The 20,790-nt window shown below is 39.7% G+C and overlaps 2 protein-coding genes across 3 annotated transcripts; one reads left to right on the top strand and one right to left on the bottom strand.

Moving 5' to 3' along the window:
- Window positions 1-225: 225 nt before the first annotated feature.
- fam102b (family with sequence similarity 102 member B) lies at window positions 226-15,291 on the top strand. Its single transcript, XM_011474181.3, has 11 exons — window positions 226-508; window positions 4,280-4,400; window positions 4,670-4,699; window positions 5,077-5,193; window positions 5,499-5,545; window positions 5,734-5,828; window positions 7,203-7,304; window positions 7,690-7,918; window positions 11,228-11,364; window positions 11,781-11,850; window positions 13,117-15,291. Exons 1-11 carry the CDS (start codon window positions 363-365, stop codon window positions 13,157-13,159), a joined length of 1,137 nt encoding a protein of 378 aa, XP_011472483.1. The 5' UTR covers window positions 226-362; the 3' UTR covers window positions 13,160-15,291.
- Window positions 15,292-15,348: 57 nt separating this feature from the next.
- On the bottom strand, window positions 15,349-18,731 carry henmt1 (HEN methyltransferase 1). 2 transcript variants are annotated; one of them, XM_020702518.2, is made up of 9 exons: window positions 18,602-18,731; window positions 17,962-18,074; window positions 17,660-17,794; window positions 17,361-17,543; window positions 17,111-17,291; window positions 16,120-16,321; window positions 15,986-16,046; window positions 15,696-15,853; window positions 15,349-15,564 (listed from the first exon to the last, which is right to left on the bottom strand). In XM_020702518.2, the coding sequence occupies exons 1-9, from the start codon at window positions 18,683-18,685 to the stop codon at window positions 15,458-15,460; spliced, it is 1,224 nt and encodes a 407-aa protein (XP_020558177.2). In that variant the 5' UTR covers window positions 18,686-18,731; the 3' UTR covers window positions 15,349-15,457. The 2 variants fall into 2 exon arrangements, with proteins under 2 accessions (XP_020558177.2, XP_004068095.2); XM_004068047.4 differs by having other exon boundaries at window positions 15,986-16,052.
- Window positions 18,732-20,790: the final 2,059 nt, after the last annotated feature.

The following is a 20,790-nucleotide window of genomic DNA, read 5'->3' on the forward strand; positions in this document are numbered from 1 at the left end:
AACAGAAGTAAAATAATATTCATACAAATTAAATGAATTAAAGCATTAAAATTAGTTTAGTTACTTTTATATACAAGCTTTCTAATTTTGTATAGCAAAAAAAATCATACAGTTAAGCAATTAGTGAAACTGTATTTATACCTTTATTAATGAAAATAAATGTTGCTGAGCTCATGCTTTTATTTCGAAGGCCTGCCGCAGGAAGTATGTCAGTTTCCGTAAATGTAGTTTTTAGGCTCTGTTGTCATCCGTGGGGTAACCATCCTCTCACAACACTGTAACCGCTCCATCTGGAGTGCACACAATGGGGCTGTAATGTCGCTTGCCATCGGAGCATCTTCTGAAGAGCACCGAGGCTGTGTATGGATCTAATGATGATGAAAAAGAAGAAATTCAAGTTCCGGGTGGATTTCGAGCTTGATGAGCTTTCGTCGGTGCCTTTTGTCAACGGGGTTCTCTTCTGTAAAGTCAGGCTGCTAGACGGCGGCTTCTCCGAGGAGTCTTCCCGGTAACGAGTCGACGTTCTGCTCATATGATAACTGGTGTACTGTTAAGTCCTAAACATCTAATACTAGCTTTTAACTTTTTAGGGGATTCATTTAGCAACCCTACTGTAAAACAAACAAAAATATAGCTTATCAGTCATTGTAACATTTTTTGCAAGATGCTTGCTAACAACTGTTTTCACTTCACAATCCAGTCCAATTTTCTGTCATGTTTCCCCACTTGCTGGTGTTTTTGGTGGTTCTGGTTAAAAGTGATAGAATTAGACATAAACAGTGAAAGCGTTATTTATACTTTACCCGTATTTGCTCAGAAAACACGACCCGGGTGCATTTCGGATTTTGTTCCGTTTCACCTCACGTTACTACTAGAAGGCAGCTAGCTTGTTTGTCATTAACGATCACAATGCTAACATTAATTTGGTCGTTGGTGGAGTTTTTCTGTCGTAAACGGATTTTTGTCACTTTAGCATTAATTCTTTAGAAGACGGTTCATAACAAAAAGTTAAAAAGATATATTTCTGTAATTGATTCTAAAATGTGTTATAACATAGCTATATTCATACATTAAAAAATCATATTTTTTTATAAATTAATTGTGTCTAACAGTGGAGCTGCTTAGTTAAGTTAGTACTTTAAAAGGGGTCATTTGCAGTTATCCATAATTTATTGATTTCTGCTGAATAAAATAACACACATTTGTTTTGCTGAGGAGATTATATTATTTAAGCATTGCAAAGGAGTGAAAAGAGGCACGTCTATATCAAAAGGTTTATTTTATTTAATAAACGTGTGTATTAGGTTTTGAGCTTAACCCATTTTCCCTAAAACGGACATGATGTGGGCTCTACCGCAGAGCCAGAGGACCACAGGACACATTTCTCATGTTTTTCTGCTAGACTGATGTCAGCATGGGTTCTTAAGGGTTAAGACCTTCTTTATTTTCATGTCTAATTGTCCTAACAACAGTTTTTCTCTGTGATGTGGACAGCTTGTTCTTATCAAAATCACAAACAACTTCAGTGACAAGCAGAAAATTCTGCTGCAACAAACAATCTGTGTTGATGTGAGGTCACTCTGAACACTAAAAAACAAATTATGCAGATTTTACTGGAAAGAACTTCTAAAAGCTAAAAAAAACAACAACAACCTTTTAATGTGAAAAACGTTCTTGTCAGCCGAGGAGACGGCACGGATGTCAACCAGCTCACATACGTGGTTCCTTCTGCTGCCAACATCAGTTTTCAGGCTGTCACAGCAGCCAGAATGGCTTCAGCTGCTTTTTTAAGCCTTGCATGCACAGTTTCTTTGGTAGATGAGCAAAGTATAGTGATTTCATATTTAAAAAGTACACATTTTAATCGGTTTAGACTTTTCCAACACATTAAAGCGTCAACCCGTCATCTCAGCTCTAGTTCGTACTTCTCAAATCTAGGTTGACGCAAAAATATTTAACTACATGCATTGGAAGTTGGAGCAACATGAAAACTTTATTTATTCATGGACATGCTAGAACTGAATAGAAGAAACTTAGGAGGCTGAGTAAGCAGAGCAGATGAAATGCATGTTGGTGGGAACTTGGGAGAGGTCTGTTGTAGACATCATTGCTTTTGTCAGGCTGCTATTTACCGCCATTGCTTTGTGTTCTTGACGATAACAAAAAAAGCCTGAAATAATAGAAGCTTGGATTTATACAGTACCGATTCCATTACAAAATATAGCTCATGATAAAAAAAGAAAGAAAGAAAACATTTTCACTCACAGAAATCAGTTCAACTCTTTCTACAAATTAGCACCTTAAATGAGGTAAAATAAACAGAGCAAATTACTTTTATTGTTTAAATTGCAAGTTTAAAACAAAGGTAAAAACAATAGTCATTGCAATTTCTGCTATGTTAATGTCCTGTTTCCTTTAGTGTTGCACATTTCCTTTAATGTTTGCCATGACACTGTGACTTCTGCTCAAAGCAGGGCGGCAAATTGTTTGATGAAAAAGATGAAGAATGTTTATTATTACAGACTCAAGGTGCATTTTCTACAATGCACACAAAACAAGTAAAAGACAAGTTTTTCCCCATGAAAAGATACTTAAAACGTTTGTCCTCACCCTAAAAACTGAACAATCAATGCCACAAAAAAGCTTTCAGGACTTCATGTGAGGAATACTTTAGGTGAAATGCTTGCATTCCCAAAAAAAAAAAATAGTCCCCCAATTTGAAAAGGAAATCTGTGATACATGGAAGTGTGAGATGAAATTCCAGTTGTTCCACCAGAGGAAATGACCTCCACCTTTTCCTCAGAGTGACCCTGCAACATCTGAGTCACGTTTCTGCTGTTATCGCTGACAGCATGACGTAGAAGCCAAGGCTGTGGTCTCCTCTGGAGCCAGTTTTGGGCTTTCAGCCAGAAGTTAACTTGTTTGTAACGTTACATAAAAGCGGCAGCAGCATTATTGTGCAACAAGGCTGTTGGAATCAATTAGCTTCACGCAGAATAAAAAAACAAGCTTTTTCTCTCTACCTTTACTAATTTTTCAAAGTTTTTTAGTGACCCAGAAGTTAAGATCTGAGCTTTTAATCAGTAGAATCTGTTCAGATTAGATGGGGGTTTTAGTTATTCTTTTATAGTCATGATCCTTTAACCTAAATGCCTTACAACCCGGCTTGCCCTCGCTGGCCGAAGCGTTTTCTGCGCGCTGAGAGGGGCTGTGAGCCGAAGCGCAGACCGCAACTCCCCAAAGCACTCAGTGTCCAGCTGGCTAGGAGTTCCCTCACTATAACTCCGGGAATTCACTGTTGGAAACGTGAAAACCTCCAGCTGAAGTCACTGTTTGTGAGACATTAGTCATGCATCTGCTGTGGATGTTTTTTACGTTGTGATCCAGTTGAGTGATGGAGAAAAGGCTTTCATCAGGCTTAACATGAATCTGTGCACACTTTCATTTAATGTCATGTCTACAACAGTCCTGTTTTTGTCACACGTTTAGTTACATTATTTTTTATTTATATCCTAGGATTTTTTTCCCCTTTAAAAAAATGCCGAGCGCGGCGGCGTGTAGGCCGTGAGCACAAATTGGAGGTGGTTAGGTGAGTGGGAGAGTTGAGGATGCCAAGTGAAAGAGAGGCCATCTGTGCCATCATGAGTCTTCTCACGTACACACCTCCTTCACCTCGCTCCTCGCATCCTTTCTCTGAGAGGAAGACTACAAGTCACTTTCATCTTCATCCCAAGATGAACGAGGATGCTGCGTCCTCCAGCTTAGCGCGCTGTTTGTGAATCAATAGAAAGATTCATTATCTGGTTTATGGAAAAGCGGGAGCAAGTGGGGGATCATCAAGTAGGCTTTTTGTTTGGAGCTGAGGTTAAGCAGGGAAGAAATGCAGAAAATCGTGATCCAGTCATCTGCTTTTACTGTTACCTGATTATCTAGATGGACTACCGTAAATGTGGAGCTCCCCAACAACTAAAAGAAACTAAAGAAGGCTGAACAGCAGAAGGAAAAAAGAGTTTAGGTTCTTGGCTTACAGCAAACTTATTGTAAAATGTTGCCTATAACTTGATTTTCAGTGTTGTTGTTTTTTCTTTTCTCTCTGTATATAAAGACACTTATCGTTCCAGTTTCTGATTTTCTTTTTATATTTACTATAATTGACCAATATGTGCCATATAACACATTACAAATACAATAGTTACACTAGTTTTCTAAAGACTTCTGCATGTGCAAATCAAATGAAACCTCCAAAGATAGTTTCATTCTTGGAAATATCTCCTTACAGAGAGCCTGTGCAGGCCAACTGTGTTCGATGGAGGAAACAGTTTTCTTTCCCCTGCAAGATGAGCGCCAACGCGGGGACCGGAGTCCTGGACCCCTGTGTTTGCCGCGTGTCTGTCAGAAAGGTAGGAACAGAAAAAAAAGAGACAGTCTCATCCAAAATGAAAGAAGTCGTCTAGATTCATAACTAAATTGAAGATTGTGGCAAAGAATGCCTAACTCTTGATTATTTTATGTCATTATTTCTCAAATTAAGTCCTAAATAAAAATGCTTCATCAAATGTAAAAACAAACGCCTAATTTATTTCTGTCTATGACTGCATGCTTTTTTTTAACATCTCTGCCTTCAACGTTTTTTATTTCAATAATAATTGCAATACAATTTTCTCTTCAGGAGTTGAAAGGCGGAAAGACCTATGCAAAGGTATTTTCTAAAATCTTTGATCATATTCAGTATTTTATCCCATTCCAGTTCCCCTAAAACAGCCTGGAGTTCTGTCCTGACATACTGGCATAGGGAGGTTGCAGGCTTTGTGTGCATCCACACAGATGGCTTTCAGAGCCTGCAGGTTGTTGCATGAAGTAATTATTCTCCAAGCAGACCAAACCTCTTTTAGCATGTTCTAAACTAGTCATGTGTTATTCACATTTTAGACAACAAACCTATTGTGAAAGAAAAAGAATCTAGCACCTTTCAGACAAAGCACTCTAAGAGCTGAAATCAGTCTTTGAATTTCTTTGTGTCAAAGATCCTTAAATTGTCTATAGACATTCGTCGGTCGGTCTTTCTGCTTCTTTCAGCTCGGTTTTGCAGATTTGAATTTAGCAGAGTTTGCGGGCTCAGGGAATACAACCCGCAGATGTTTGCTGGAAGGCTATGACACCAAAAACACTCGCCAGGATAACTCCATTCTTAAGGTAGTGTTCAAATATCTAAACCAGCATGGTCACCTTTTTGCCCTTTTTGATATTTTCCCACCTTTAGAGAGTGGACATCAAAAGTGTTGATTGCATGTCAGGTCACTGTTGTTAACAGGAAGCGTTGCCACGGGTGTCTTTTGTTCAGTATGTTGGTTTCTAAAGTAATTATTGTCTTTAAATAGGATATGAAAGGCATTTGGGTCCTCTCAAAACCATCATCTGCCCACTAAATGGCAAAGTTCTTCATCATTTTGTCTTTAATGTTATTTTTGGTGTTAAAAACAATGGCTTTGATTTTACAGGTTATCATCGGTACACAGCTCATGTCAGGTGATCCCTGTTTTAAAACGTAAGTTTAAAGAAATATCTTTTATTTTGTAGTTAATTCCCTTAACCCAAGTATTTTAATCATACAAACTTTAAACATACACTGAGTGCTCATTGCTTTTTAAAGTTCTTACTTCTCTTTGTGAGTGATATTACAAACTGAGACTCAGCGGATGAAATGAAGCCAGGTTGTGTTTCTTTTGTGGTCAGGCCTCCCTCCACTGCCACGGTGATTGGGATTCAAAGTGATGGAGAGAGCCTGCTGGAGGAGAGGAGGGGAGGAGACTCGCAGAAAGGCTGCTCTGGTGAGAACGCTCACCTCCCACCAGCTCTGCTTACTCATCTTTCCCAGAAGTCATAGAGACACGGTTCCGGTTTTGAGGTTTTCATTCATTTCTATGGCCGTCGTTTGTGTAAACCTCATGCTCCCCTTTGCTGTTGCTGATCCACGCTGCAGAAGAAGCTGCTAAATCAGGTCAATCGTTTGGCCGCTGCCGTTTTTGAAGTGTTGATATCCAAACCATCATTAGCAGCAACGTGTTTTATTGCAAGAGCCAAATAGATCTGCAGGATATCCAGTTAGGAAAATTAAATATTCAGGCTACAGTTAAAAATAACTGTAAAAGTCCAACATCTGAGCTTGTTTTTATCATATCTTGGTTTGTTCATTTTAGGAACATGTGCCAGCTTTCTGGACCAAATAAAATATTTAAAAAAAAAACCTGCACTAGTTTCCATCCCTGCAGAATCTCCACCTCTGCTGTGATCGTTTCCCTTTTCTGTTTAGCGGACCAAGTTAGTCTAGAAGCAAAACTTCATCGTTGTCAAAGGAGTTACCATCTTCTTCCTAAATCCTCATTTTAAAAGTGAACCTACGTCATCTTTTTAAATTCTTGTGCACGTGGCCCTCTTGTGTTTATGATTTATTGAATCATAATGATGCAGTTTGCTGCAACATTATGCTCCACATCCCAGGTAATTGCGTTACATGCACCTGCCATCCCCATTTCCATGAACTCCTCTGTTCCAGCTGACCCTCCCCGTTTCGGCCTTTCCCTTCCCTTCTGGAGCTGAGCTCCTGTTTTTGTCATGTGTGAACTCATCGCCGCGTCGACGGCTTGTTCTTCCTTAAGGCTTTGGAGGCTAAAAAGCGCTTTCATGTATAATTTAAACTATCTTATTTATTTTTTTAGATTAACTCCAATCTGTTCTGACCCGTGGGCTTTCATGTGGTTAAAAATAGGACCGTGTGCAAGTTTATTGGGGGGTATCCAGCAGTGCTCTTTTTGTTCTGAGCATCACTCTTTTCCATCCATGCACTGCTGTATGTTATGTGTAGAAAATGATGTTATTTCCCTGCAAAAGGATTTTTTTCAAATATGTTCTTATACTTGTGAAACTGCAGTCCCCAATGACACTCATTGTTAACACAACGGTCAGGTTTTTTGGCTAAATAGTAAAAATAGATATTTACATTTACAAAGTAAATGCACAACTTGGCTCAGTTATTGGTAAAGCAGGTTTTTTCTGAGTCTTTTAGGCGACAGATCGGGCGAGGCCACAAAAAACAAAACAGCTGTTTGGGTCAGCTGGACGGATCTCCTCACACAATAACGAGCCTCGTCTGGACTTTAATGTTTAGGGTGTTAGCTGTCTGCCTTTGTTCTGCTTGTTTTCAGGGGAGAGTCGAGAAGGGAAATGTCCCGTTGTGTCAGAAGAGCTGGGGGGCTGCGGCCACTCCCGAACATCCAGCTACGCCAGCCAGCAGTCCAAACTCTCAGGTAGAATATGATAAGAGAAATGTACCGATCAAATGATGCTAATAGAGATCAGAGGAAGTGGAGGAGCCGCTCTGAGCTCAGCTCTAATGGCTCTTTCATGTAGAAAGTGTATTTCTTGCTACAGACAAGTCTTCATAAGATTCGGTTAAGCAGCGATTAGTTTGTAGGAAGCTTGCTTCCTTGTTGAAACCTTGTACTGTTTCCCTTTGACATGTTAAATCCATTTCCTGGAGGCACAATGGCTGCAAATATTTCATGTCTGCTGTAGTAGTCTGCTGGTAACTTCTGAGAGCTCATTTTTAAATATATATTTAGTGCACATGTTGCTTAAATGTGTCAAAAAACAACCTTGCTGTCTTCTTCTTACACCTTCCTTCTCTGTCAGGCTACAGCACAAGTCACTCCCGCTCCTCCAGCATGTCAGAGTTCACCCACAGGAGGAACCACTCAGTGGGCAGCGCCTCCACAGGTATCGGCAGCCTCCCAGAGCCCAGCGAGGACAGGGAGGCCAGACCGTGTCCAGCTCTGCCGGAACATCCAGACCCGACGGGAGTCGCTAGCGATCCTCCCGGCACGCCGGTGCGAAGCGCCTTATCCTCTGAACCTCTTAGCAGGTAAGTGTTTGGGTTGTTTGCACAAATCGATTAGGGGGGGGAAATAAGTTGGGCTTCTTAGAGAGAAAAGCAAAGATGCAACAAATGTTAGGAGAGAAAAACAATTCAAATAGCAGTATTGAAGAAAAAAAATCTCGTCTATCACTTGTCACAGCTCAGGAAATAGACATCAAACAGAGGAAGCATGGTTGTGGTTTTGTTGTGATGTGACACTTGTGATCCTTTTCAGTCGTATGCAAAGCTTAGAACCTTTGACTAGACATGATACCAACTCAAACATCTGTCACCACCTCCTCGGCTTGCTGAATCGCACCCGGCCAAATTTTACTCTGCTGTGTTGGTTTTTAGACTTTTTGATAGTGACATGTTTTAAGACACTAAATATGCAAATTTAAAAACAGCTCTTTGCAACCACATCAGCAACAGTTAGACTAAACAAGGAATTGCACTAAGACAGGAAGTTCTGCATCAGCAGAGACTTGTCACCCTCTTGCAGATCTGCAACACATCTTTTTTTCTTTTTTAGAATTGGTTCCTAAGCAGGTTAACAAGAAATATACTGTTTATTGTATTTATTAGAAATCTTTCAAGGCTCCAAAATAATTTATTGAAATGTGAATCTTTAAACACTTGCTTTGTGATTCTTTCTCTGTATTTTGATACACAAAAATCTGAAATAAAGCTTAGCAAGCTGGCAGAAGTGAAAGCAGCATTCTTCAGCTACTGCAAGAATGATTTTTACCATCCACTCAACCCCTAAAGCAGGAGTGTCAAACTCATTTTGGTTCGTGGGCCACATTCAACTCGTCTGTCCCAAGTGGGTCGGACCAGTAACAAAAAAACAAAAAACAGCTTTGTTTTTTGTTTTTTTTTACTCACTTGGAAAAAATGCCTCAACCAACATGATAGCCTAATCACTTCTTATTGCACATTCATTCACAGAGGCCAATGGATCTCAAATAAAATTCATTTCACTTTTTCAAAAATTGGTTTATTCAATTTTATTCAGACTGAACATTTTATATCCAACCCTGAAGAAATCCCAAGAGTAAACTCAAGAGGGGCTACGGAAAAAATGAAACACCTGCTTAAAATGTAAATGTGCAAATCAATGAAATATTTAACAAAATTATTTGCAAACATTTGTGGACATAAGAATTTGGAGTTAAACTCCCTTTCTCTCCTGAAACTTCACCGGCCATCAATATCATGATTCAGATCCTGTACAGAAACACATTTACTGTCCTTCAAGTGTACAAAACACAATGATGTCCAAGAGTCTTTTCCTGGTTTGCCGGCCAGATTTTGTGGCAGCACCTGCCTTCTGAACGCATGAAACGCAGCTGTGACGGTCTCTCTTCAACACCACAAGTCTCCTCAGAGATGTTGCATCTGCAGTTGTAATCCTTGACAGACTTATGTTGGCAAAGTTCGACTGTTATTTGGAAACAACAGTTCTGCAGCCTTCAGCATTTTTTCATGTTCATCATCTGAAAATGGTTTGGATGTTTGCACCAACTATTTTTCAATAAGGTATACTGTCACTGCTCCATCAGTGACGTCACAGCTGGAGTAAATGCAGACGGTAGTTTTTCCGTCCAGATAATAGTTGGTAAATCTTCTCTTTTTTTAACTCCCCCTGCGAATGGTAAAACCTTTCTTTATGGTGAGTCTCATAGTGGTACAGAATGTTATATTAATTGAGCACTGCGACCTGTTGATTACATACCAAGTATGCCGGTTTGCATTTAACTCCGTGAACAAATAAAACTCTTTCCATTTTTCCTGGAAAGCTCAGCACTCCACTTCAACCTTTTTTTCTTTTTGACAAAAAAGGGTGTCAATACTGATCATTCTCATAGCAACGTAACAGTGGTGACGTTTGCGCGGAACCAAACTGCGTCTTACTCAGACACAGAGTTGTTAGGTTTTGCTTTAGGCCCATGTAGAGATATGCTGTTTAACCTGTTTTGCTTTTCCTTTGCTTCCCCCTAGTGGCAGAATTGCGCATTTCAGTAATTTCTTTAAAAAATCATAACTTGCCACAGGAATGGACTAGAAACTGACTTTTTTAAAAAAAAAACATGCTTATAATTTTTACTCTTCATGCCTTGGCTGGATTGAACCACCTGGCGGGCCGGACACGGCCCGCGGGCTGTATTTTTGACACCTCTGCCCCAAAGGATTTTTTATAGAGACTGTTAGTTTTGGTTTGGTGTTTTTTTTAAAAAAAAGCATAAATAAAAAATCTGATTTATAATTTCTGACAGCTATGAACTGGGATCTGTTTCAGCCATCAGGGTTTACTACCCAGTGAGAGGCTCCTCCTTTAAAATCAGTCTCCTGTCTTCATTCCCTGATAATTTGGACGTCTTTTCTGTGTCCAGCTTTAATCTTCACCACACAGTTTGGTGACAGACAAATGATTCAGCTTGTTTCTCTATCGTACTCTAAAGCCGGTTAAAATAGTGCTGTGCAATACGAATCATAAAACCCTTTTTGTATTTTTTGCAGATATTTTGCAAAATATCTGAGTACCTCTAGACAATCCTAAAATCATTTCTTAAGTGCATTATGTAAGAGAGTTTGCTATTAAAATAAAAGCTGAATGCTTTGCAGAAAAACTAAGAGTTCCTCTGGACTAAATAGGTTAAGGTGGAGGCTGGAGAACAAGGTGATTTTATTCTGAACTGGGTCGTCACCATTAAATATCCTCCTCCTCCTCCTCCTCCTCAAAGGAGGTGCAACAGCAGCAGAGCAGCAGCTGCTGTGCTTGGTCCAAAAAGATTGGAGAACACGGAACTTCCATCTTTTTCCACTCAGCTATCTTTGCTCATATTTATTTAAAAAAAAAATCTCATTTGAATTGTTGGCCCAATTAGTTTTTAACTTAAGTTCTGTTTTGAATTTGCTGCTCATATTAGCACCACAGCCCAATGGAAAGAGCTTTTCTTTTACTGCTGGCTCCTAAATGTATTGAGTTAGAAAGTGACTCACATCTTCTTTTTTAATACCTTTGATCCTTGAGTTTGTGTTAAACTTCTAAATTGTGCAGCACTTTGGTCAGCATTTTCTTCAGTTTTATTAAAAAGAGTCAATGATGGTGATGCTACTCTGTGTTCAAATTTTTTTAATGCTCAAGAACCAAAGTACAGCTCCAGTTAAAAGTGATGACTTGAGAGACCTTATTTCATTTTTCCAGAGGGAAACAAGCTACTAAACAAACAAAATAGAGCAGATAAGTTGCTTTTTCTCAAAGACGAAAATAAAAGCTAGATTCTAATAGAATCCTTTAAATGTTTACCACAGACACCCTGTCAAGCAGGACTCCATGGAATCCCAGCTAAAGCGGATGGACGACACGCGGGTGGACGCTGACGACGTTGTGGAAAAGATCCTACAGAGTCAGGACTTTACGCCCAACCTGCTGGACTCCAGCACTGAAGGCAAGAACACCACTCCCTTCATGTTTGTAGAGCTCTCAGCAAGGACCTTTAAGTTGAAGAAGATTCTCTAATGAGGCTAAGGAGAAAAGTGACCTATTTTAAAATCTAGAAATACCAAAAAACACGATAAATATCAGCAGTGTTCTGGAGCAGTGCCATCTGGGAAGAGTGCATCAAGTTCGCAAAAGACGACAATTAAAGTCGACACTCTTCTGTTGTCCCGCGAGGCAGTGGGTGTTTTTTTTATTTTTTTTGAAGGGGACGTTGTTTCTGTTCCACCAGGCTCAAAGCTCAGAAGAAAGCTGCTGTCAATACATGATTATTTTTAGATTGCCTAGCAACTGGCTTCTCTTCATGACAAGAAAGCTGTGTGAGCTTCATGTTCTGACCGTGTGCCACAACTGTGTCTGCTGCAGAAGAAGGCCTGCGTCTGTTCGTCGGCCCCGGAGGAAGTACGGCTCTCGGAAGCCACCGTCTTCCGACGCGGTGAGTGTCCCGCTACAAAGGCACACGTGTCAACTACATTGACCATTTTACAGAAAAAAGAACTGCTCTGACCCGTGTCGTTCTTCAATGTTTAAGGAAGCTTTGATCATTGTCACGACTCAATCATTTTTAGTCAACTAAATCGCCGTGTTGTCTGGTATTTTGAGCGTTTCCACTATAAAATGGGCCCATTAAGCCGAACTGAATCATATCATTCTTGTCCATAGAAAACTGGTTAGGCTGGAGCTATTGTTGAAACCCGTTGATTAGCTGATGGTCATTACGACAAAAGAAAGCGGCTGTATTCGCTCACAATCTTCTCTCAAACAACAATAAATGCCTGTATGTGCAAAGCACCAAAACTCAAGCAGAAAAAAATGAGCTGCCATTGAAAACGCTCTCCTGAATCACCTGGACCATTCCAAAGTGGACCAGACTGTACCACTCACTAGAAACGAGGCTTAATTTACCTCTGCACAACAGGATCTCTCCAGAGTTACTGTAGGTGAATCTTAGAGTTTCATTTTTGTGCTTTTTTTTTTTTTTATACTTTAGTTTTATTGTGCATTTTTTAAAGTAAGTTTGCTCGTTCGGTATACAGCTAATGACAACCTGTGATCAATGGACTCACTTTATGCCTCATGGAGAGAAGAAGCTTTCGCTTCTGAGGAGACACAAAAATCATGACTCATCTGATTTGAAATCAGCCGTAAATTCAATCTCTAGTAAAGCTGCAAATTCAGATCAGCTTTGCAGTGCCAATATTTCCGCTGACGCTCAGCTGGGATGTGTTTTGTTGCATAAAGAGGTTATTTTAACTACATCGTAAATGATCATTTTTAATATGTAGAATATATTTTAATAGTTCAATAGCCTAGTTTTATGCTGGTTTTGTACTAAATTGCTTAAAGATTTTGGAGTGACTAGCTAAGCAGTTAGGATCTTTAAATCTGTGTTCCAAAACGTTTTTTAGGTTTGTTTTTTGTTTACTCCATTGAATAGCTGATTTATCTTACAATTGAATATGTTTATTATTATTTATGTGCATGAATAATCAAGCTTTCAAATAAATAAAAAATGTTTAGGAACAGAAATGGTGTTCTCTATACCAGGCATGCTGATTGTTTTTTGACAAGAATTCCTTTTATTTAGGTCACAAAATGTCACTGAACGTGTTTGGCAACATTTGGCGCAGTGCAAAAACCATCTCCTCTGCAACTTTTTTCTCCAACATTGTGTAAATAATCTCCTTTTGTGTGCTCTCAGGGTTGGTGCAGGAGCCTATGAGCAAGTGGTAATCAAGCGTTAGGCCTCACATGACTGACAGCAAATACAGTTTTTGGACAAGAATATTGGAAATGAGCCCGTTTCCACTTTTCTGTCTTCATTCCTGGCACAGTAGCAGCCATGATCGCTTCAAACTGGAAACGTTACAATAGCGCCCTCCTGTGTTCACACCTGGAGCATGTAGCTGATCAACTGAGATCTTGACACATCATGGGGGACTTGGATTATATTCTTTATGAACATCCAGAAAGGCTTTTATATCCTTTGGCCTTTTTGTAACTGTCTGCTGTGTTCAGTTGTAAAAAGCGTCTTCTTTCGAACAGAAGCTGAACGTTAGTGAAAAGCATTTCTTTGTGTAGCTGTGCGGTGAGAAGCTCTGTGTCTATCATCAGAATGAACTGGTCTGCTCAAAGCAGCAGCTTTTAAAACATTCCTTTGTCCCTGAATTTTGGACTTCCTTTGTAAAGATGTCTGCTTTAAAATTCAGCTAATAAGCTGTAGTGGTTTAAATTTTTGACAGCTGTTTTCAAGGCGACAATATTTTATTACAAAACTCAAAGACTTTGGTTATTTGATGTGGAAGGTTGACTTGTGTCCTTTTATTTGCTTTTGCCGATCATTTTCATCCTTGTATCTTCAGTTAAGCTCCTACATTGGTACTAGCAAAGAAAGAAGAAGACTAATCAAATATATTCCCTATAGATGTCCTATTCTTATACTTCTAAAGAATTTAGTGTACCCGGCATTTAGTGCACAAATGAATATTAGAATAATATTGCTAACACAATATTTATTGTCAAACAGTCACAAAAATGAGACCAAAAGCTAAAAAATAAAATAATCCAAGTCATGGAAACAATTTTTTTGGACCATTTCTGCCAACTAGAAATCTGCAGTCATGCATGACCCATTTTTTTATTCCTTTTTTTTAACAACACAGTTAATCACCTGATATATTAGGGCACATATCTATTTTATTTGGCATTCTGTGTCTGTGTTTTGCAGCTGTTAGATGTCCCAGTGATCAAGGAGAGTGAACAAACGAAAAGCCTTTAGGATCCATCCACAGTTGAACTTTTGTGAACTGCACAAAAAAACTTCAACTGTACTCTCACAAATACTTTATTACATATGTATCATTAATCTTCACATCAAGTGAACAAAAATTCACCTTTTGTCAAGCTATCGTGTAGTTTTACTGCTGCAAGATAAGCGATGTTCACTAGGCAGGTTGGAAACTGTAATGCACAGTTTGCATTTTCAGCTACTTGAGATACATTTAAATGATCCATCGCAAAACAGCAGTTTCATCTGGTTAATAGTTCAGGAAAATGCATAAAGAGAATTAGAGACGCATAACTAGTGACAAACTGAAGCGCCAATTGAAGTTTTCCGCCTCTCGTCTTTAGTTATTGTAGAGGAAGTTCACAGCCTCGGCTAAGGAAACATCTTAAAGTGTCTGTGACTGTCAGCGTGTGGCGGTTTTTGTTCACATCTTCTGCATGATCGTCTTCTCTGTTCAAGTTATGTTGTTTTTGTCCTTCATTTTAACAAAGCTGGACAGATTTGACTGCTTTTTTCCTAATTCAATGTTATGCCATCTCTAAACTCATACCTGTGATTGTTTTTTTTTGCTTATTTCATTGTGAAAAAGTTAAAAATTGTTCTCTTGAAAAGTCGATTTGAATCCACATTTTTAGAATTTGTGCTTTCGGGGTCATGTCAAAGGATTTTTACCGTCATTTTTTTTTTTTTTTTTATTACTGACGCTGTGCCATATTTTACTGAAAGATTCTTTTGTTTCTTTTCATTAAAATGTATAATTTTGTTTTTGCAAGTAAATGACCATTTGACTTATATTTTTTTTTAATTTTGAGTTTTTTGAAAAAGGAAAAAAACGATTGTTTTACCTGTGAGGCACAGGTATGTTCATCCTAGTACTTAACATGTTGTTCCAAACATGGTTGTGTTATCTCTTCTGTGAAGCTGTTGTCTGAATAAAACTGTATTTCTGTGTAAAGTGACGTTGTGTGCTGTTGTGACACTCCCGAATTGTCTCTGTTACATGCTGGTTGTTTTGACCAACATTTGCTTACAGTGTTACTGGATGCCTAAACTGTCTCTGGCACTTAAAATAAAAACAGTTTCAAATGACTTCTCTGGATTCTCTGAAAGCAGACCCATAATGTGCAACAATAACAACCGAAACCCTTTTTGTTCAAGTCAGATTTACTTTGATGACATTTAACTGAAACAAATTGAAAGAACAAACTGATACTGGTGTCAACTTCAACAGAAATCCTGTCAACAAAGCTCCAGATTAAACATTTGCCTCCCAATCCTCCTCTTGCTCAAAACTGTTAGAGCAACAACTGACTTCTGTGAACCCGTCGTCCTCCGAAGGAAAATCTAAATCTCCTTCCTGATCTGTAAAAATCAAAGACATGCAAAAAGAATCACTTACGTATTCAAATGATTCTTGCAGACAGGGAAAAAAGGCGACAGATTGACCACTTTGATAATCACGTTTGATGAAAACAGATTTGATGAGAGAGTACCTTCTTCCTGATACTTTACAAGCACGGTTCTGCCATCTTCACTCAGTCTGACTTCAGGCTCATCCATCAGAAGATGTCTCAGATTAACCAGACTTCCACTCAGTTTTTTGATTTTGGGACAGTTGAGCCACAGTGCAGACAAAGGTACAGTCACATATCTGCCAGGAGACACAAGAGCTGATAGAATCAGAAACTACAAGAAGGTAAAAACATGACAACTGATGGAATTCACAGTCCAACCTGACATCATGGTGTGTAGCAGCCTCCTCATCATCCTTGAGGAAACGTACCTGTTCAATGGATCCTGTTGGTTTGGCCTGCTTGTTTGTAGAACTTGGTCCTCCTCTGCCCCTGCTCCTAAAAACCACTCCACTTAAAAACTAATCATCAAACACAAGTTGGCCTGTGGTTGATTAAAGCAAACCTTCTTGCTTTTCTTCCACCTCTGTATGCGGTTCTATCTGCAATTCCTTCATTCTTCCACAGGTCAGACAAAGACATCTCCCCCCAGAGTTCTCCTCTATCCATCTAACCTTCAGCTGTTCTGCCTGGTACAGCACTTCACTCACAAGGACTCTCCGGAGGGTGTTGTTATCACGCAGGCTGGGGTAGTTAATGTGGTACAGCTGAAAGACGCAAAGCCAGGTGTCAAAATCTGGAACGGCAAAGTGACGAGAAAGATGCGATTCTCCCACTCCAACTTTATTTCTAAATCTAAAGTCAAATCGTTCCCAGTGGTCTTAACTAAGATTATGTCGTTTTTAGCCAAAATCAAAAAAACCTGTGTTGAATTAGAAATTCGCCTCTGGCACGTTAGCGACCCGCTGCTGATTTCCCATGATTACTTTGTTTACACTCACTCCCACTAGCTTACAGCCCCTCACATTCCCAAGCCAACATTACCGGTGCAACACAGACGGCGAGAAATATCAGAGCTATGCAGTTTTCAGCCTGATATCAGCTCGGATGGGGAAATTGAAGACCTACATGGATCTGAGTGGCTCTTTAAGGCTGTGTATTTTGGTGGGGGGTAGATTAAGCTTTACTCTGGTCCACCCGATTGATCATTTTTGAAAATTTTCCGTCCCACTTCAGAACCTCAAATCTCAGAGATCATGTCCAGTGCTTACATTTCTATGGACAGAATAGAACCAAAGATCTAACCTCCCACCACACCCCAAAAAAGAGAAACCAATAGGATGACACTTACAGTAAACTGTTCTCTTGTCACATCCTAAAAGACATGATTTTCAACAGATACTCTCTAAATGTAAGTGTTGAAAAATAGCCCACTAAGAATCTCTTGAACATTTTACATAAGATTACATCAAATAAAAGAGTGGAAAGAAATTGTGGCATTAAAGAGGCGAGGTCACTTTCTCACTCAAGAAGCAAAGATCTATAGGTACACTCACCAGTGTGTATGAAAAAACATCCTCGTCATCACCTAACGTGTTGGGGGGATAGCTAGCCGTGAGCCGGTAAAACACACCGATCTGAGAGCAGAAGCCAACGCTGTCATGGTGGCCGTGCAGAGCTTCACCAACACCAGTGAACTCCACTTCATATCCGTACTCTGAACACACCCTCAGAGCCCTGAGGAAGGATGCAGGATCACCAAGCAGTCCGCCGTTTTAGGATGTAAAGAACGTGACGATACTGTACCAGGATCTAAACTCTGCTCTGCTCCACTCAAACTTGTGATCTCTGTCCCTGAAGCCTGACAGTCCAGGCAGAAGGGGGTTGAAGTCTGAGTTTGGGGTGCTGATCACAACTGCCCCGGGCCTCATGTAACCAAAAACTACAGCAGAGAAGTGCTCCACATCCGCGGGAGTGAGGTGTTCAATGCTACATACAGTCAGGAAAAGGAATCACAATGACATATAATGGAATGGAATATTTATATGCTATATATTTATTTATATATATATGGATCAGTGCTCATGAGTTAAAAAGTCCCTTACATCTCTATAGCAGTTGCCAGATCAAACCCTTTGAAGCGGGCGTCTCTTTGAGTGACTGAACCCTTGTATACCTCTATGCTCAGCCAATCGAAGCTGGGCTGCAGGTAGTCAGTCGATATGGGAGCTAATCCATGCCTGAAGAAACGGAGAACGATATCCAACAGGTTATTGTAACAACAAAGCAGCATGGAAACCAAACAAAAAATGAAAAAGCAATATGTACTGTACTTCTTGACAATTTCACTTATAGATTGGACAAAAAGTGGACAATGATGGAACAATGCTTTTTTTTTTTTACATACATGTATCTCTTGATTTTGGCTTCGTTGATGTCCACTCCTACCAACATCTCGATTTCGTGGTGAAACCTGAGCTTCTTGAGCAGCTTGCATTCTCCACAACCCAGATCTACCACCTAAAGGACAATGGAAAAAGGTAATCAAATCAAATCAAATCCAGCTTTATTTGTGATAAAGCATTGTTCATGCCAAGCAGCTCAAAATGCTTTACAGTTAAAAAAAAAAGACCAACAAAGTAAAAAAAATAAAAACACTCATCCTTTTGCCCTCCCCTTCCACTCTATTTACACAAACACCTGATGACCCCACACACAATGTGAACAGGCATGAAAACGTGACTGTAACTATAAGAGACTTATGGCTTTACAGTGAGGAAATGAAGAAGCCAGCTCAATCACAGGAGCATTGCCCTGTTTAACTAGAAAGCTGTTCTCCTTTAAAAGTATTTATACTGTCTAATAATTTATATCTTTTTTTTTAAAGAAAAAAGGCAATGACTATTCTATGCTAACTTCTTGAACTTCACAGGTAGACTTTCGAGTAAAATTAGCTAAAGTGATTAGCCTCTGCGTTACTAAACAACATGAGCAGACATTGTCTTTGGAGTCTTATTGTTGAAAAAAAAAGTGCGTTAAATTCGTACCTTCTTGGGTTTTTTGCCCCTCACAAAATCAACAACAAATTGGTGTCTTTGAATGTGTAGCGCAGGGCTGAACAGCGGCTCCATCTTTCAGAGCTGTCCGTTGGCCCTCCGAACGCCAGAGGGCGCTACAGTTGTGGTGGTCACTTTAAATGCGTTGATTTAATGATTTAAAAACGGTGATGTCTGGTAAAATATTTTCTGAAATTTTCCCTTGTATTATATGATACGTATATCATGTTTCCAAAAATGTTTAGAGGTAGCTAGTTATTAATATTAGTCAATTTGATTAACCACTGCGTTGTGTTGGAAGCAGGACCATACCATTTTTCAGAGAAAAAGCATTTTGTAGACAATGAGCTATTTAAAGTATTTTGTCTGTTTTTGTGGGATACACAGCAAATGTGAAATGATTGGAATAGTATAAATCAGGCTTATTACATCACAGTGTATTCTTTATTTTTATTTTCTTTATATTTTCAGCATTTAAAACCAGGATGGGGTAACAACATCCAAGAAAATGTCTTCAGAAAGTCCTCATGAGGTTGCATCTGGTGGTTCAGGAACAGTGTCTTCTTTTTCCTGTGATGGAAGGATCTTGGAGAAGTCAGTCTGAGCACCATCATCTAGACTGGTTTTGGACTACAAAACTTTATTAGCAAAGTACACGTAGGCCTATGGAGGAAATGAACAGCTCTGACCAGGTAGGAACACAAGTCCCACCATAGCCTTTTAGTATCTGCTAAAACCTTGTTGTTGCAATGAACTCCTTCATCCACCAATCTTGTGGGGCCGGTCTGCTGAAAAAGTCAAAGATGTGTAAGTGTAGGCTGTGAATTTTTGACTTGTTGGGAGGAGCTAACTGCAGATTTTCTGACATCCTAGATCAGGGGTCGGCAACCTTTTTTACTCAAAGAGCCATTTGGGACCGCCCCTAATAAAAAAGAAAGCACCCGGAGCCACAACCCGTTTTGACATCATTATATATATTATGCATGTATATATTATATCAAAGGTGCTCATTACGTCGATCGACCGGTCGATCTTCAATGACATGAGTGTAGATCGCGGGCCAGAAAAGATTTAAAAAAATAAATAAAAGTACTTCTTTAAAATCCACCAGCCAATCAAAATCCTCACTGAGAAGTACGGGACTTGATTGACATGTAGATTGGCCAATCGGACATCGTCTGAAGCATACGTCGCTGCAAATGCACATTATGTTCTTTAAAGGATGATATCGCGGCCGCGTGTGGGAGGAGCTACTGGTCCTGGTCTGATCGCTGCATGGAGCGATGTGTTTATCAATGCATGGTAGACACTGAGAATGTGGAGAGATCAGGTTTATTATTTTGAAGAGTTCTACTTGGTAATCATGTTTCCATGTTTGAATTCATAAAATCATCCCAGAGAAAGTCTCTGCTTCAACTCCCGCAGGGAAAGCTGCATCTCAATCTGACGCCCGTGTTTCAATCTCTCTGACAGAGTTTGAAGCCAAAGCCCCTCCTCCGCCTCTTTACCTGCTTTTCCTCTCTACCTGTTCACCTGTTCACATCCTCTGCAGCTGAGAGTTGGTTTCCCGCGCGCTCCTCAGTGTGTCCTACACAGAGAGCGCAAAATACGATAGTTGGGGCCTCCAGCGAAGCACAAGGATAAAAGAGCCGGACGCAGGTTATAGCGGGGATAGAGCGGGTTAAGCAAATGAATGGAAGAAGGCGCTCCGCTGAAGAAATATTCAATAGTGTACACATTTTATTATTAGTCTGAACTATCTTTTATTTAGAAAAATCTTTTATTTTGTTAAATCAGTCCAGTGCGGAAAAAAAACATCAACAAAAGTTATGTTGGGCGGTTTTTGGCTGGGTCTTGCAGTTTTCAGATGACTTTTGGGCTGGAAAACTATGACTCTATCTGGCAACACTGGCGCAAACTCTCTGTCATCAGCGAGTTGCTCTCTGCCCCGCGGCACGTCAAATTCCCGGCAGATGATCACTCCGCCCCGCGTGTGTCGTCCTGCTATCAGCTCTGCAGTTCTTGTCCGATAAATACGAGCTCATTACGAAGCTGTTTTTTACGTGGCACGCGCTTCGTGCGGCGCCAGCAGTGACTTTGAAATGCCATGAAAAATGAAAAAACTAAAATAAAATTTAATTAATACAAAATACTCATTATTTTCCAAAGTCACAGGGAGC

This window comes from Oryzias latipes, chromosome 4, assembly GCF_002234675.1.
Source record: "Oryzias latipes chromosome 4, ASM223467v1".
Lineage (NCBI taxonomy): Eukaryota > Metazoa > Chordata > Actinopteri > Beloniformes > Adrianichthyidae > Oryzias > Oryzias latipes.